This window comes from Spermophilus citellus (assembly GCF_964194105.1).
Source record: "Spermophilus citellus genome assembly, chromosome: 6".
NCBI classification, from domain to species: domain Eukaryota; kingdom Metazoa; phylum Chordata; class Mammalia; order Rodentia; family Sciuridae; genus Spermophilus; species Spermophilus citellus.
Window position 1 is genome coordinate 158,773,080 of NC_138187.1, and position 16,184 is coordinate 158,789,263.

Below are 16,184 nucleotides of genomic sequence, written 5' to 3' on the forward strand. Positions count from 1 at the left end.
TGTCATCACCTAATAAACTGGAAACCCAGGGGGGCTGGAGACTCTTCTTCATTTTTTTGTGCCAGATGTTCTGCCAAATTTCCATGGAAGAGTTGAGCTTAGAGTTACTCAGTAACCACAGGAGGAGTTTGGCTCTGGTCTTGACAAGGGCTTACTCTGGGATCCAAAGAAAATAATACATCGGCCCAGAATATGAGGCAAATGGCAAGGACCAGCTAAATGACCTACTCACAGGAGTTACACTGAGGCAGGTGGCAGACTAGGAAAGAGGTCTCACTGACCTTGAAAGAAACTCTGGACATGAGGGTGACCAAGTTCTCATTCTTTTTTCTTCATGGCTCCTCAAACCAACCCCCAACAGCAGAGCCCAGGGAGACTGTACTCCTTCCAACCTGGTTTCCACTCATAACAGAGAAAAATAGTCCCACAGCTCTGTTAACTTTGTGATTTAGGGCAAGTAATAAACCTAGCAAACAGCAGTTTCTCATCTGTAAGCCGGGCATCGTAATATCTTCCTGGTAGAGCTCATAAGAGAGCTTTAGAAGGCAATGTATGTGAGGCATTTAGCATAGATACTGATATGTGCTTTAAAATAGCACCTGTCAGCCAAGCATGGTGGCACATACTTGTATTCAAAGCTACTTGGGAGGCTGAAGCAGGGGGATAGCAAGTTTGAGGCCAGCATCAACAACATAGCAAGACCCTACTGCAAAAAAAGGGGGGGGCGGGGCGTGGATGAAGCTAGCTCAGCAACTGAGGGCCCCTGGGTTCAATCCCCAGTGCTACCTTAAAAATAAAATAGCACCTATCATTGTAATATCATTGCTAAATACTCAAAAGAGTTTGACCTAAACTAATACCTAACAAAGTAATGGTTAAATCATAGACAACGGTTAAATACCATACAGTCAACAGAGATTGTTTTGCCGGAAGGGCACCTGAAATCTTCTTTTCTTCCTGCTGACACTGAGCTGGGTTCCCCTATTCTTCCTGTCACCAGTCAGGGGCTCAGCCTGCAGGTCCTCCCTGTGCTGCTATTGCCTTCACCCTGCCCTGGGCTGCCTCTCCACATGGCACCCACAGTCTTGATGTCCAGCAAGTCAAGACCTTTCAGCACAGGTGACACATCGACATGTTCAAAACAGGAAATAAATTCAAAGGTCCATACTGATGAGTCCTACCCTGCCCCTTCCTGCCCACCTCACCCTGTCACCTTCACCTTTGTTGCAACGGGAGCACCACTGTGAACACTGCCTGGCTTTCCCCACTGCTTTATTCCAGAGACGCTCCCGTGGCAGTAGACAGCTCCCTCATTCTTTCTGACGATGTGTGGTTTTCCATTGTGGTGTTTGGTTTATTTAGAAGTTAGTTCCCTAAATATTTCCTTGAAAATAAATAGTTGTCATTAGTTATTATAAAAATAATCCCTTGTAGATGGAAGTTATTTCCAATCTTTTGCTATGTTGAAGCAGGTTACAATCGGTGATCTTGTTTACACCCAGGCGAGCGTGTCTGTAGCATGAATTTCCTGCAGTGAAATTCCAGCTCAAAGGACAAGTGCATTCGTAATTTTGATATTTCCAAATTTCCCTTCAAAGATTTATAGCAGTTTGTACTCCAACAGTAATGGAAGGAAAGTCCTATTTTGTCACAGCCTGACAACAGTGTGTTGTCTGACTTTATCTCTTTTAATTCTAATGCCTTTGTGAGAACCCTTTTTGAGGAAACAAATTACAAGGAAGGGAAGGCAAGCTGCTTAAAAAGTTGTAAAGCCTGGCATGGTGGTACATACCTGTAATCCCAGCAGCTCAGAAGGCTGAGGCAGGAGGACCTCAAGTTCAAGTCAGCCTCAGCAACTCGGTCAGACCATGTCTCTAAATAAAATACAAAGAAGGGCTGGGGATGCGGCTCAGTTGTTGAGTGCCCCTGAGTTCAATCCCCCGTAACAACAACAAAATCTTGCAAAACGTCATTGAGGGTGGCTTAAATTAGCAGGTGAAAATATGATGAAAAACAGTATAAACTCTTGAAGTGTGTTATTTAGCCAGGAGCAATGGTGCACATCTGTAATCCCAACTACCCAGGAGGCTGAGGCAGGAGAGTCACAAGTTCCAGGCCAACCAGGCAACTTGGTGAAACCTTGTCTCACAATACTCAAACAAAATAACAAGGGCTGGGGATGTAGCTCAGTGGTAGAGTGCCCCAGGTGCCAGCCCCAGTGGTGTAAAACTGAAAAAGGAGGAGGAGGAAGAGAAACAGAAAACTAAATCTTCTTTTCCACCTGCAGACACTGAACTGGGTTCCCCTATTCAGAGATTATCTTCATCTATAGCTAGTGACCTCCTGTTGGAAACTATTAAAATTTTCGGCTGCCCCACACTCTACCTCCCAATCCCCAATACCATTTTGCTAAGTGCTCCCAACCAGCTCCTTACTCTTCAGAGAAACTCTTGGCTGCACCTGAAGCTCCTGTGTTGGTGTCTCCCTCCCATGGCTTCAGGGCTGAGTGTGGAACAGGCCCATCTGGCCAACGTGTGTCCTGGCTCTGGCCAGAGACCTGCAGCTCGTTTCGCTTTCCCTCTCTATTCAGACAGTATCCAACCCCCAAACCATGAGAGAGGGGATATTGTACTGAACAGGCAGAGGTCTAGAAGTTTCTGACATCCAACTTGGTAGTTAGTTCACCTATTCTTACTCCCTGAACTAAATAACCAGCAAAAAAAAATAAATAAAGTAAAATTTTAAAAAAAATCCCTACAAGGTTCTCCTGAATCAGGTATTTCCTAACCAAGTTTGTATTCATAAACATGTTTTTTTCCTCTTCTATAAAGATGGAGAGGAGTGTGAGGGACTGTGGACAGGAAAGGTGGGTCTTACCTTCCCTAGGCTGACTGGACTTCAGCTTCTCTATTGATTAAACACCAGGACCTATGCTTGCTTAACCCAGGGAACTGGTCATCAGTCTTTGACCTCAGTCCTCCCCTCCGATCCAGCTCCCTCCCCCACCCTGGCCTCTGGAACCTGAGTCAGATTTAGAGGAAAGAACCAGTTTTCAGAGGGATTGCCTCAGACCACACCATCTCCACTAGCCCGCCCTCGGGGATCAGTGGTCATGGGGTCCGTTGGGACAGGAACTGCAGCTGCTGGGGAAAGGTAAGAGGGGCGCGCTTGCCCTTTGCATGCTCTCACTGGCTTTCCACCTGCCACACCTCGAGAGGACCAGGCCTGGCTTGTACTTAGGGACCTGTTAAGAGATGTCATGGCAGGAGCATCGCAGCCCTCCCGGGGTAAGGCACTTCCCTAAGCCACACCCGGATCAGCCCAAGACACCAGGAGGTGCCTTCCTTTGTGCAAAGATGCCTTGCAGATTGCAGAACTGGACGCTGGAGGGGACTGCCCAGGCTGCCTGCGTGTGAACGGGGGCAGACTGAGGCCTGGAGGACCTCCTGGCTTCCTCCCTGCTCCTCCTTCCACTCCGTTCCCACTGCCCGAGGTCTCACTGACCTTTGACTCAATGGCTGAAGTCCTGTCCCTTTTCACAGCGAGACACCCCCACCCCCATGCCACACGCAGTCCCTTCTTGATCTGGGTTGTCACGGGAGGCTGGAAGTGAAGCGGTGACTCAGTTCATCATGGTTTTTCTTTACGCTTAACACAGCTCCAAGGCCCCTCCAGCTTCCATTTGTATTTCCAAATATGCTGAAGGACAACATGGGAAGCGGAGGGCAATGGAGTCGGGAGATGGATGGCAGATTCCCCACCCTGCCTTCCTCCACCTCTCTTCCACGGTGCACCTCTTTCTTCAGAGCTGCAGGGTTGGCCTCCAACCACGCAAAAAGATAGATGTCCCTCAGCAGCTCTGACTCAGCCCCCTGCTTGCCCAGCAGACCACCTCAGTGGGCTCTCTGTATTGCTGCCTGTCTTTTTCTACAGGAGGAGTGAGGAGCCTCAGTCCCCAGATACAGAGTCCCTTCTATAGATCCAGGGACCCCAAGCCCCCCTGAGGAAGTCCTAGCTCCGTCTTATCTATAGAAATATTACAGAGATGTGATCGCTTGGTCTGTTTTATTGGGTGTTCCAATTCTCTCTCTCTCTCTCTCTCTCTCTGACAATTCTACTGCTTCATTTTCTAAAAACCGAGATTGGCTTCATTTATATCTAGTGATCTCCTGTTGAAAACTATTAAAATTTTCAAGCAAAGAAAAAAAAAAGATGAAGGCCTGACCCCAACCATTTGGGAGGCTCAGGCAGGAGGGGATCACCAAGTCTAAGGCCAACCTGGGCAATCTGGTGAGACCCTGTCTCAAAACAAAATTTGAAAAAAAGAGCTGGGCTGTAGGTGAGTGGCAGAGCGCTTGCCAGGCCTGCACAAGGCCCAGGGTTCAGACTGCAGCACGGGAAGAACAAACAAGAGGTTGAGGGTCTGAGTTACGGCAGGGGCAGCGGTTGGTGAGAGGAAAAGGAAGCAGAATTAATCAACTCTGGGGTCTAACTAAAGAAGGAGGGTGGAAGAAAGGGGTCCCATTCCCTGACCTGAGCTGAGGAAGGGAAACAAGGTGTGCCGTGAGAATGACGCTCTGGCGGGTCCTACTTCACAGGAACCTGCAGGACTTCCAGGTGGGCCTGTGTCCCAAGCAGTGGGACTGGGGCTCAGTGGGAGGGCGGAGCCTTGGTTCCACTCAATCTTTCTCACCCCTTCTGTTCTAAATCCTAAACATCCTTCATGATCCAGGAAATCTCGCTCCATCTGGGAGAGCTTCCCGCAGCAGCCTGGCCAAGTGGCTCCCTTACTTCCCTAACTCTTCCTTAACCCAAAGCCCCCACCCCCAGCATGATTCTAATGAACCCAGCTGATTCTAATGAACGTCAAACAGCAGGACCACGTCCAGGCAGGGGCCTTCCGCTTGTGAGGAGTCTGGGCTTGTGCCCAGCTGGAGGCCTGGCCTCCTCCTGGCCACCCGAGCGAGCGGGCCGCCCTCCTCAGCTTTCCTGGGCAGAGCCCTGGTGGCCAGTGGGGTGGGGCTGCCCAGCCTACTTAACTCAGCCTTCTGTCCCCTCTCAGGAAAGCGTGTCTTCTCTGCTTGCTGCTCATTGGCCTCTGGGGCTGTGTGGCCTGCCAAGGGAATCCTGTGGAGGACATCTGCACAGCCAAGCCCCGGGACATTCCCGTGAATCCCATGTGCATTTACCGCTCCCCAGAGAAAAAAGCGCCTGAGGATGAGGGCTTGGAGCAGAAGATCCCCGAGGCCACCAACCGGCGGGTCTGGGAGCTGTCCAAGGCCAATTCCCGCTTTGCCACCACCTTCTATCAGCACCTGGCAGACTCCAAGAATGACAACGACAACATTTTCCTGTCGCCCCTGAGTATCTCCACAGCTTTTGCTATGACCAAGCTGGGTGCTTGTAACGACACCCTCAAGCAGCTCATGGAGGTACAACCCGGAGCTCTCTCTTCAGCTTCTTTGCTGGGAGCATCTTTTGGTTTACCAATACATAGGGACCTCATTTCAGATTATTTCCTTTGAATCACTACTTCATGTGTCATGATTATTATTATTATTATTATTTTTTTTTTGGTACTGCAGATGGAACCCAGAGCATATGCTAGACAGGTGCTCTCTACCACTAAGCTGAATCTCCAGTCTGCTAATTTTTTATTTTTGAGACAGGGCCTCACTGAGTTGCCCAGGGTGGTCTTAAATTTGCCATCCTCCTGCTTCAGCCTCCTGAGTCACTGAGAATTACTACCTGGATGACCGCTTTATAAATCCGAGTTTCCTCTTTTAGGGTGTTTTTTTTTTAAGGTTGGCTCCTAAATATGCTCATCCAATCGTACTCCCTTTTAAAAAAAAGTTGTTAATGTTCCTTTACTTTATTTATTTGTATGTGTATGTAGTGCTGAGAATCAAACCCAACGTTTCACGCTAGGCAAGCACACTACCACTGAGCTACAACCCCAGCCCTCTTTAGGGTGTTTTTAAATGGGTGTAGCCCTGTGTTTCTTAAAACTTCTCTTTTTAGTCATTCTTTCATTATATATTTACTCACTCATTTGATCATAGTTATGTGTTTATTCAGCACTATCTCTGTGCCAGACAACGTGCCTGGAGGTGTAGACTCTCAGTCCCTGTCTTGGTATGGGAGCGGAACTCGGGCACACGTGCTCTGTGGGTGAAGACTCGAGGATTGCCAGGCACAAAGCACAAGTGTGTAATCCCAGTGACTTGGGAGGCTGAGGCAGGAGGATTACAGCCTCAGCAACTTAGTGAGACCCCAAGAAACTTAGTGTTGGGGCTGGGGATGTAGCTCAGTGGTAAAGTGCCCCTGGGTTCAATCCCCAGTACCAAGAAAAAACAAAAAAGGACCTTGGATTTTACCTTGAGATCTGGTGCCAGGGAAGCCAAGGATGTGAGAGCTTTTTCTTGCTCTGGGAAAAACTAATCATTTCATGTCAGTGACTTAGTCTCCCCATCCTGCTTTTTTTTTTTTTTTTTTTTGTGGGAGGGAAGTGGGAAAAGATAAGAAATGCCATAAATTAAGTAGCCAATGATACCAGTATAAGAGGTCGTAGATGGAACACTAGGTCCTTAATCCCTCCATAGTGCCTGGCTGGCTTTCTTCAGGTTTTCTCTTCTCTCTCTCCCCACCTCCCTCCACCCCTTCTTTCTTTCTATTCTCTTTTTTCTTTTTCTTTTCTCATTTTTTGTCGTAGAGGGGATTGAACCCAGCACCTCACGTGTGCCAAGAAAGCACTGTACATCAGAATTCCACCTCCAGCCCTTCTAATTTATTTTGTGTGTGTGTGTTACCCAACACACAAAAGAGACTTATTGAAGAGACTATCCTTTCGCTGTTAGGTACTCTCAATGCTTATTTATTTACTTATTTTTGTTATAGTGGGCACTCTACCACTCAGCTACATCCCCAATCCTTTTTAATTTTAAGATAGGATCTTGCTGCCCAGGCTGACCTTGAACTCACAATCCTCTTGCCACACCCTCCCAAGTAACTGGGATTATAGGCATGGCCACTGCACCTGGGCTAGAAACTTTTTTTTTGTACCAGGGATTGAACCCAGGGGTGCTTTACCACGAGCTACATCCCCAGCTCTTTTTATTTTTTTTTGTTTCAAGGCAGGGTCTTGCTGAGTTGTTGAGAGTCTCACTAGGTTTCTGAGGCTGGCCTAGAACTTGGGATGCTCCTGCCTCAGGCTCCTGAATGGCTGGGAGCACAGGAGAGCCCACCTGGCAGAAACTGTTAGGACCCATACTACCGCCTTCTCAGTTGCTCTGCATACACTGGTGTTGGTCTCAAAGCACTTCCACATACCACTGTCTCTCGCCCCCGGTGAGAGTTTAAATCTGATCTTTCCTGTAAGACCAGAAACAAGGTCTAGGGGTGTGGCTTCAGTTGGAGGTCACTTGCCTAGCAATGCACACGGCCCTGGGTTTGATCCCTAGTGCTGGGAAAAGAAACAGAACACCGTTTCCAAACCTAGCATGTCCTTCGGGCCCTCCTTTCTACAAGATCTTCCAAGACAAGATGCCATGTATTAGAGAAGTATGGTTGAGCTCTATCTCTCTAGAGAAGAGAAACTCTTTTTTTTTTTAATATTTTTTTTTAGTTGTAGTTGGACACAGTACCTTTATTTCACTTATTTATTTTTATGTGGTGCTGAGGATCGAACCCAGGGTCTTGCACGTGCGAGGCGAGCGCTCTACCACTGAGCCACAACCCCAGCCCAAAGCACAATCTTTAAAAAGAAAAAAGTGGGGGCATACTGGACCAAATCAGGTAAACCACAGTCAAAGGATGAAGGCAGCAGGCCTTTGTCACCTGAGGACGCACGGCTGGGAGGGGAAGAGCAGCCTCACCGTTTCGCCTGGGGATGGTGAAGGTAGGACGGGTGTCTGACAACTCTGTGGTTCTGACTGGCACGGCGACCTGTGAGTCCTTTTCAACTTGGAGACTCTTTTATTATGGGCCCATTTATTCCCTCGCTGTGGAGTCTCTTCCTTTCTCACCCTCACACAACCAGTATCCCAGAGCCCCCAGGAGCTGCTGACCCCGAGGATGCCACGACAGTGTCTGTTACGAGCGGAGACGTGGTCTTGTGTCCATGTCTCCCTGTCCAGCATCATCAAGAGGACCTTCCCATTCCAGTGAGAAAGCGTCTCGTGTTGGTGGGTGCCCTTTAGAGAGTGTAGGTGGCACCCAGTCTCCGTCTTTCCCTTTGTCCTTCCTGCCCTTTAGACTTCTTTTATCCATGTATTCATTTTAGAAACATGAGTTGAGCACGCATGCCATGCCAGCGCTGAGCTTGGAGGAGCTGACACTGAGGTCCCCGCTGTGCTCACCACCTTGTCACCGAGGCTGCCCTACAAACCCAGCATCTTCTCTTCCTTCTCTAGGTTTTTAAGTTTGACACCATCTCTGAGAAAACATCTGATCAGGTCCACTTCTTCTTTGCCAAACTGAACTGCCGACTCTATCGAAAAGCCAACAAATCTTCCACATTGGTCTCAGCTAACCGCCTCTTTGGAGACAAATCTCTGACCTTCAATGAGACCTACCAGGATATCAGTGAGGTGGTCTATGGAGCCAAGCTGCAGCCCTTGGACTTCAAGGTGAGGTGTAGGTGTCCTCTCTAACCTGAGTTTTTCCTCTCCACTCAGAAACTGAGGAGGTAGAAAAACAGGGTCCAAATTAACTCTGCAGGCTGAAGACTGGTGGAGGATGGTACAAGTCCATACCCCCGGGGATACATATTCCTACTTGATACATCCTCAGAAATCAATGGTACCCATACCTAGGTTGTAGAGGTTGCTCTGAAAAACTTGCATAAATCATGGATTCTTCATTTGCATCACTATGTTCAAACACATACCAAAGGCTGTTCTGGAGATGCTAGTCCTATAAGAGACCTATTTAATATAAACAATTACCATGGTCAAATAAAATGGTATATGATGCTCATTTCACATTCTCAAAAATTCATGAAGCATAGAAGCTGTTAAGTGTTCTGAGGAGTTCTGCAACAAAGAAATACACTGGCATTTCTCCAACTGATTTGCCAGCCGGGCTTTCCTCCTCCCTGTCCTCTCAGCCTGCCACAACTCCCTGCTTCCCACAGGATGCGTGTTTGGAAACTCTGCTTTTGTGGGTTCAGGTTTTCCCAAGTCAGAAAAGATATTTTATCTTTTTTCCCAGACTCTCTTCTTTTTTTCTGTTTCTTTTTTTCTTCCTGTTTCTTTTTGTTCTTTCTTATAGATTAATTAGCTGTATGGAAATTTGGTGGCACTGCATTAGATGAATGAGATTTGCTCAGTTTGGGGAAAAGTGACGCTTCTAAACCAAATGGTGGGAGAGGGCAGAGAGATGATGAGCAAAATGAAATGTTTCACGTGACTACGGACAAGCAACTGAACAGCACAGGTTTGTTTTCTGTTCTCCTTAGGAAAATGCAGAGCAGGCCAGAGTGACCATCAACAAATGGGTAGCCAATAAGACTGAAGGCCGGATCACTGACGTCATTCCCAGGGACGCCATCAATGAGCTCACTGTTCTGGTGCTGGTCAACACCATTTACTTCAAGGTACTCAAAATGGACCTGGGGGCCCCCAGGGACTTCCTCTTCCTCTTCTGCTCGCCCTCTTTCACACTGTTGGGCACATGTAGACATTTCCCTTCTGTGAAACAGTCCAGGTGTGGTCTGGGCAGACATAAATTTGCTGAGAGCATAGAACTTTTAGGACCATGGCGGCTGGGCTGAGGTCCAGGAGGCTCAGTCGTATCCCTAAGCTTGGGGCAGAGTACACACACTCACAAACCCCACATGTGATACTTTCTGTCATCCAGTTGACTCCACTTGAAATCTGGAACAAAATGACAGCATCTGTTGACAATTCTCAGTGACAAGATTGTCTGGAGTGGTTTGTACAGAGACTCAGCTCCTCTGCCTGAAGTTTCTGAATCTCTATGTGCCAGGCTCACCTCAGACTTAGCAGAGGCCTAGTTATTTGACCATGTAGATGGCCTTGTCTTCCTCGGAGTCAAGAGTTCCAAGGACTTCATAATTGATTCCATTTAGAAGGAGAAGCAAGAGGATAGTGCAAACAAACAGATCCCTGGCTTTCAAGAGGCCCACCAGCAGAAGTTGAGTTGTGGCGTACTGTTCATTCTGGGACATGCTCCATATGCATCCTCCCCTCCTTCCTCCAGGAGGCCCAAGGGGTTGAGTCGGTCATTGCTGTTGCCAGTCACACTGTCTCTTGGGTTCCCCCTCCCCAAGAATAGAGTTGAGGGCCTTTCCATAGTGTAGTAGCTCACCCCTTACAGTTTACAGAACAATTTACCATTTGTTTGCCTCCTCTTCTCTTTCCCCAAGAGTTCAGTAGTTTTTAAAGATAGTGGGAATCCAAGAAAGAAAACAGAGCTTGGTAGCCCTTTTGATACAACACCAAAAAAGAGAACTTGAGTCACTTATATAGATGAGTTTCAAATCCTGACTCTTCCTAGTGTGTGAATTTGTGAGGGCCACCAGGAATCTCCTCTGGAAATTCTGGCATCTATAAGGTGATGACAATGACACACTTACCTCACGGGGTAACGGAGAAGACTGAAAAATCAATCCACGTAAGTTGCATGAAGTAGTATCTGGATGCCCCACTGTACACAGGAAGCATTTTATAAATATTAGCCGTCACCAGCTGCTGACCTCACCCAGAGAAGCCGTCACTCAGAGTTAAATGACTTGTCCCAAGAGGTAAGAGCCAAAAAGTGACAAGGAATGGTGCAGGAAGTCAGTCAGAACCCAGCCCCTGCCTCGGTGCCACCAGGCCAACCCTCGGTTTTCTGTCTGGCCTCTCCTTGTCAGGCGCAGAGCCAGAGCTTCAGAGGTTAGCCCTGCAGAATGAGGCTGGTGGAAGGCAGAGAGCAAAAGACAACTTGAGGGCTGGGCTGGGGCTCAGGGCCGACCACTTGCCCAGCATGTGTGAGGAACTATGTTCGACTAAAAATATATATATTTTTAAAAGGGCAACTTGGATTAAACTCGTGAACTTGGGCTGGGGATGTGGCTCAAGCGGTAGCGCGCTCGCCTGGCATGCGTGGGGCCCGGGTTCGATCCTCAGCACCACATACCAACAAAGATGTTGTGTCCGCCGAGAACTAAAAAATAAATATTAAAAAACAAAACAAAACAAAACAAAAAAACTCGTGAACTTGAGAGGAAGTTTCTAGGTTATTCTTGATTTTAGCTTTTATTTTTCTGGATTATAAAAGTAACAGTCACTGCTGAAATTTTGAGAAATATAGGAAGGTATACAGAACAAAACCCATTTATAATTCCATCACTGCAATACAGTTTTTATTAATCTTTTCATGCCTGCTCCTTCAGTATTTTTCCTAATAATTACACTTACATATATTAGTGTAATAAGATATTTCTCATTTCAATAAATATTCTTCTATGAATGTTTTTGTTCTTGCTTTGTGACCATCTCACCTGGCGCCTTCTTCCAGGGGCTGTGGAAGTCAAAGTTCAGCCCTGAGAACACAAGGAAGGAGCCGTTCTACATGGCTGATGGGAAGACATGCTTAGCATCTATGATGTACCAGGAGGGCAAGTTCCGGTACCGGCGTGTGGCAGAAGGCACCCAGGTGCTTGAGTTGCCTTTCAAAGGAGATGATATCACCATGGTGCTCATCCTGCCCAGGCCTGAGAAGAGCTTGGCCAAGGTGGAGCAGGAACTCACCCCTGAAGTCCTGCAGGAGTGGCTGGATGAGTTGTCAGAGATGATGCTGGTGGCCCATGTGCCCCGCTTCCGCATTGAGGACAACTTCAGTTTGAAGGAGCAGCTGCAAGACATGGGTCTTGTTGATCTGTTCACCCCTGAGAAGTCCAGGCTCCCAGGTTGGTACAGGAGGAAGTTTCCTCCTCTCTGTCCCAAGGTGGTTTGAGCAAGGGAAAGAGTTGAAGAAAGAGCAGAACAAAGCCACGGGTGAGGACACCTAGATTCTGATACCAGCTCTCTGCTAACTGTGGAAAGTCCTTCCTCTTTTGAGGCCTCAGTTTCTTCTATGAAAGGGGAAATTTGCTCTTGTATTGCCACTGGTCCAGTTAGCACTAGTACCCTATGAATCTGTATCTTACAGAGGAGATGGAACCAAGTGGAGAAGAACTCAAAAAGGAATTAGAAGCCAGGTGAAGAAGCACATGCCTGTAATATCAGTGACTCCGGAGGCTGAGGCGGGAGGATGGCAAGTGTCTGACGGAGGCCAGCCTTGTCAACTTAGTGAGACCCTGTCTCAAAATAAAAAAATAAAAAGGGCTGGAGATCTCAGTGGTAAAGCACCCTTAGGTTCAATCCCCAGTAAAAAAAAAAAAAAAAAAAAAAAAAAAAAAAAAGGTCTATAAGATGTTATAGGTCATTGGATTTATCTTTACTGGGCTGACATCTATAAACTAGTTCTGAAGGTCAACCCACCTCTTAAAAATGTGGCTAGATGGAAAAGAAAGCTATTCCTACAAAGTAGGTGAGGACCTTTTTCAAAAAACAAAATCCTTCTGAGCGTGGGGATGCACACTATAATCCCAGCTACTCAGGAGACTGAAGCAAGTTTGAGGCCAGCCTTAGCAACTTAGGGGGACTTTATTTTAAAATGAAAATTAAAAAAGGGCCTGGGGCTATAGGTCAGTGATGGAGCGCTTGCCTCACATGTATGAGGCACTGGGTTTGATCCTCAGCACTACATAAAAATAAGATATTGTGTGTCTATCTACAATTAAAAAAATATTTAAAAAATTAAAAAGGCTGGAGATATAGCTCAGTGGTAGAGCCCCCTGGGTTCAATTCCCAGTAGCAAGGAAACAAACAAAAACTCCACCTTTTCCCACCCACTCCAAAGAGCTGATGGTTGAGGTTAGATCCACAAGAGCCAGGCTGAACAAGCCCAAAGTACTCTATTATTTTTAACACATATTCACTGTGGAGGTATTATTAAGTGAAGGCCCAGGATTTCTATTTTTCAAAAAAAATCCCAAAGGACCTCTTAATTCCAACTGAATTCCTGTCTGTGCGTTGAAGTCAACTTCCTCCCATTTCATAGAAACTTCTCTGGACTTCCTCCTAGGTATTGTTGCAGATGGCCGGAATGACCTCTATGTTTCAGATGCATTCCACAAGGCCTTTCTTGAGGTGAGTTCCCTTCCAGTGCGGTTTTCTGTATCTCATGTAACTGGCAGTCTTGCTGCACTAGCCCTTATGGCCTAGATGCTAGGACAACTGGACACAGGAGTGGAGGGGGCAACTTCTAGCACCTCAACCCAAACCTGTAGTCCTCTCCTCTGTGAGGTCTCCTGCAATACGACCCTCCTCCGAAACCCTCATGATGGGGCTGTCCCAGCCTCCTCTCCCCACTCCACATAGCAGGTCACACAGGACACAGGGACACAAACATTTAGGGGAGGGTTACACAGGAAAAGGAACGATCAAAGGCCACTGAGAAGGACTTCAGAGGATGAGGAGGAGGAGGAGGAGGAGAACCAAGAGGAATTTTAAGAAAACAGAAAGTATCTAGCAAGAAGATTGAAAGTGAATGCAGTTACCTTTTGCTGAGTTTGGACAGAACATGCCTAATTGTACCGGTGTGGATCGGTCCTGAAGAGTGTTCTGGAGAATGGGAGCACTAGACTACATTGCAGGAAATGAAAAGTTAGGTGGACAAATAAGTGTGTACCCTTTTCTTGAGAGATTAATATGCATACTGCCATGTTGAGGTGTGAGAAGTCCCTTACCGAGGAAGACAGTCAAATACTGTTTAACTTACGCTCCCCCAAGAGAGGCCTCCATAGACAGAACGATTGCTCTGTATCACTTACGGAGCTTCTGGTGCTCAGAGGGTAAACTGTGGACCAACAGTGTTAGTCATCTGGGACTCTTCACTATTGGAGATTCTGAGATGGGGTTTGAAAATCTGTTTATTTACAAACTCTTAGGGGATTGTGATGTACAATCAGATTTGGGATTTACCAGCGTAGACCTTTCTTCATGGAAGCCAGACTGTAAGGCAAAGGAGATGGACCAATGTTCGAGATGTTCCCAGGACTGAGGAAGCTGTGAAGAAAGGAGGTTGTCCCAGGCATGGTGGCACATGCCTATAATCCCAGTGGCTTGGGAGGCAGAGGCTGGAGGATTGAGAGTTCAAAGCCACCCCCAGCAAAAGTGAGGCTCTAAGCAACTCAGTGAGACCCTGGTCTCTATATAAAATACCAAATAGGGCTGGGGATGGGGCTCAGTGGTTGAGGGCCCTTGATTTCAATCCCTGGTGGCAAAAAGAAAAAAAAATGGTTGTGGTCAAAGAAAAAGGTGCAGAGTGTGATGCCAGTAAACATGGTTCCAAGGCTCAAGCTCAGTAGGAAAGGTTTAGTTGTGAGGGAAGTGGCTCAAGGGACAGGAGGAAGTCTGCAGACTGAAAGATCTGAACCTGTTGGTAAAAGCTCTAGTCTGCTATTAAATTTAGTACCAGAATGAGCATGAAAAGATACTGTGGAGAGACAGAGGGTAAGGAAGAAGGTGGAAGGAAGACAGGAGAGGGGAAAACATCATTAACCAGGACCACAAAACTCAGGGACCTGAAGTTCTCTACAGGGACAAAGCTAGTGATATTCTGGGTAGTCAGGAAGCATTTTCTGATGTCCTTCTAGATGTAGCGATTCTGTTTATCAGCCAAGTTCAAATAGCTTTGTCTGTTACTTCAAGAAAAACCCATCTTATCCAGCCAGAGGACCCTGTTCATAAGCTGAGTCCTGAGTAGCGGTTTGGGGTAGTTACATCTGCGGCTCTGACCTTGGGTCAGACTTTCCTTCGGCAGTTAGTACAAAATAACCTTGTGACACCATGTTCAATGATGCCGGAATCATTGTGTACATTCAGACTTCTGGCTCAGGGGAGCATGAGAACTCTTGCAAGGCTTGGATGGATGTACACAAGTGCATTACATTTACTGGGTCAAAGAATGAGTAGAGCCAGGTGCGGTGGTGGCGCACACCTGTAATCCCAGCAGCTTGGGAGGCTGAGTCAGGAGGATCAAGAGTTCAAAGCCATCCTCAATAAAAGTGAGGTGCTAAGCAACTCAGTGAGACCCTGTCTCTAAGTAAAATACTTAGAGTGCCCCTGGGTTTAATCCCCAGTACCTTAAAAAAAAAATAAAAGAATTTGAGTAGAAGTAGGGTTCTGGAGGGAGCTTGCTCTGACCCATTCTTTACCACTGGAAGACAAACAGCCTTTCGAGGAACTGCCCATCTGCGAATGAGGCCCCAGCCTTGGAGAGCCACAGAGCAGCTAATACAGCAGTTGTGTTTCCTGTGTGACTTACAGGTGAACGAGGAAGGCAGCGAAGCAGCAGCAAGCACTGTTGTCAGCATCGCCGGCCGTTCGCTGAACCCCAACAGGGTGACCTTCAAGGCCAACAGGCCCTTCCTTGTTCTTATAAGGGAAGTTGTTCTGAACACTATTATCTTCATGGGGAGAGTAGCCAACCCTTGTGTTCACTAAAGTATTAGTATTCTTTGAGCCTCTTCCTATTTTGGTTTGTGAATAGAAGTAAAAATAAATACAACTACTCCCATCTCACAGTTGTGAAAGGACTTTGCTACCTGAAATGAAGACAAGGGAAGGAAAAAGAGAGGCTACTGGGGCATTTGGTAAAATGATGCTTTCAACTGTTCTCTCCCCCTTGAACAATCTTAGGTCAAGAAAATGAAAGAGGAGGCACCGTGGCTCACACCTGCAATCCCAGTGGCTTGGAAGCTGGGGCAGGAGAACTGCAAGTTCCAGGCCAGCCTGGGCACTTAACCAGACCCTGTCTTAAAATAAAATTTAAGAAGGACTAAGATGGGCACATGCCTGTAACCCCAGTAGCTGGGGTGGCTGAGGCAGGAGGATCACAAGTTCAAAGCCAGCCTCAGCAATTTAGTGAGGCCCTAAACAACTTAGTGAGACCCTGTCTCAAAAGGGTTAGGGGATGTGGCTCAATGGTTAAGCATCCCTGGGTTCACTCCCTAGTACAAAAAAAAAAAAAAAAAGGTAGGGCTAACTGGAATTCTCAATATTCCCATCACATTAAAAACTTCCAAAAACATAAACAAATTGATCTCTATATACAGAAAAGACAGATTCAAA

The 16,184-nt window shown here is 47.0% G+C and overlaps 1 protein-coding gene across 1 annotated transcript; it reads left to right on the forward strand.

Moving 5' to 3' along the window:
- Positions 1-3,112: 3,112 nt before the first annotated feature.
- SERPINC1 (serpin family C member 1) lies at positions 3,113-15,557 on the forward strand (the record flags this gene model as incomplete). The annotated part of the gene is made up of 7 exons (XM_081299111.1): positions 3,113-3,153; positions 5,063-5,432; positions 8,412-8,627; positions 9,458-9,595; positions 11,524-11,914; positions 13,135-13,199; positions 15,381-15,557. The coding sequence occupies 7 exons, from the start codon at positions 3,113-3,115 to the stop codon at positions 15,555-15,557; spliced, it is 1,398 nt and encodes a 465-aa protein (XP_081155237.1).
- Positions 15,558-16,184: the final 627 nt, after the last annotated feature.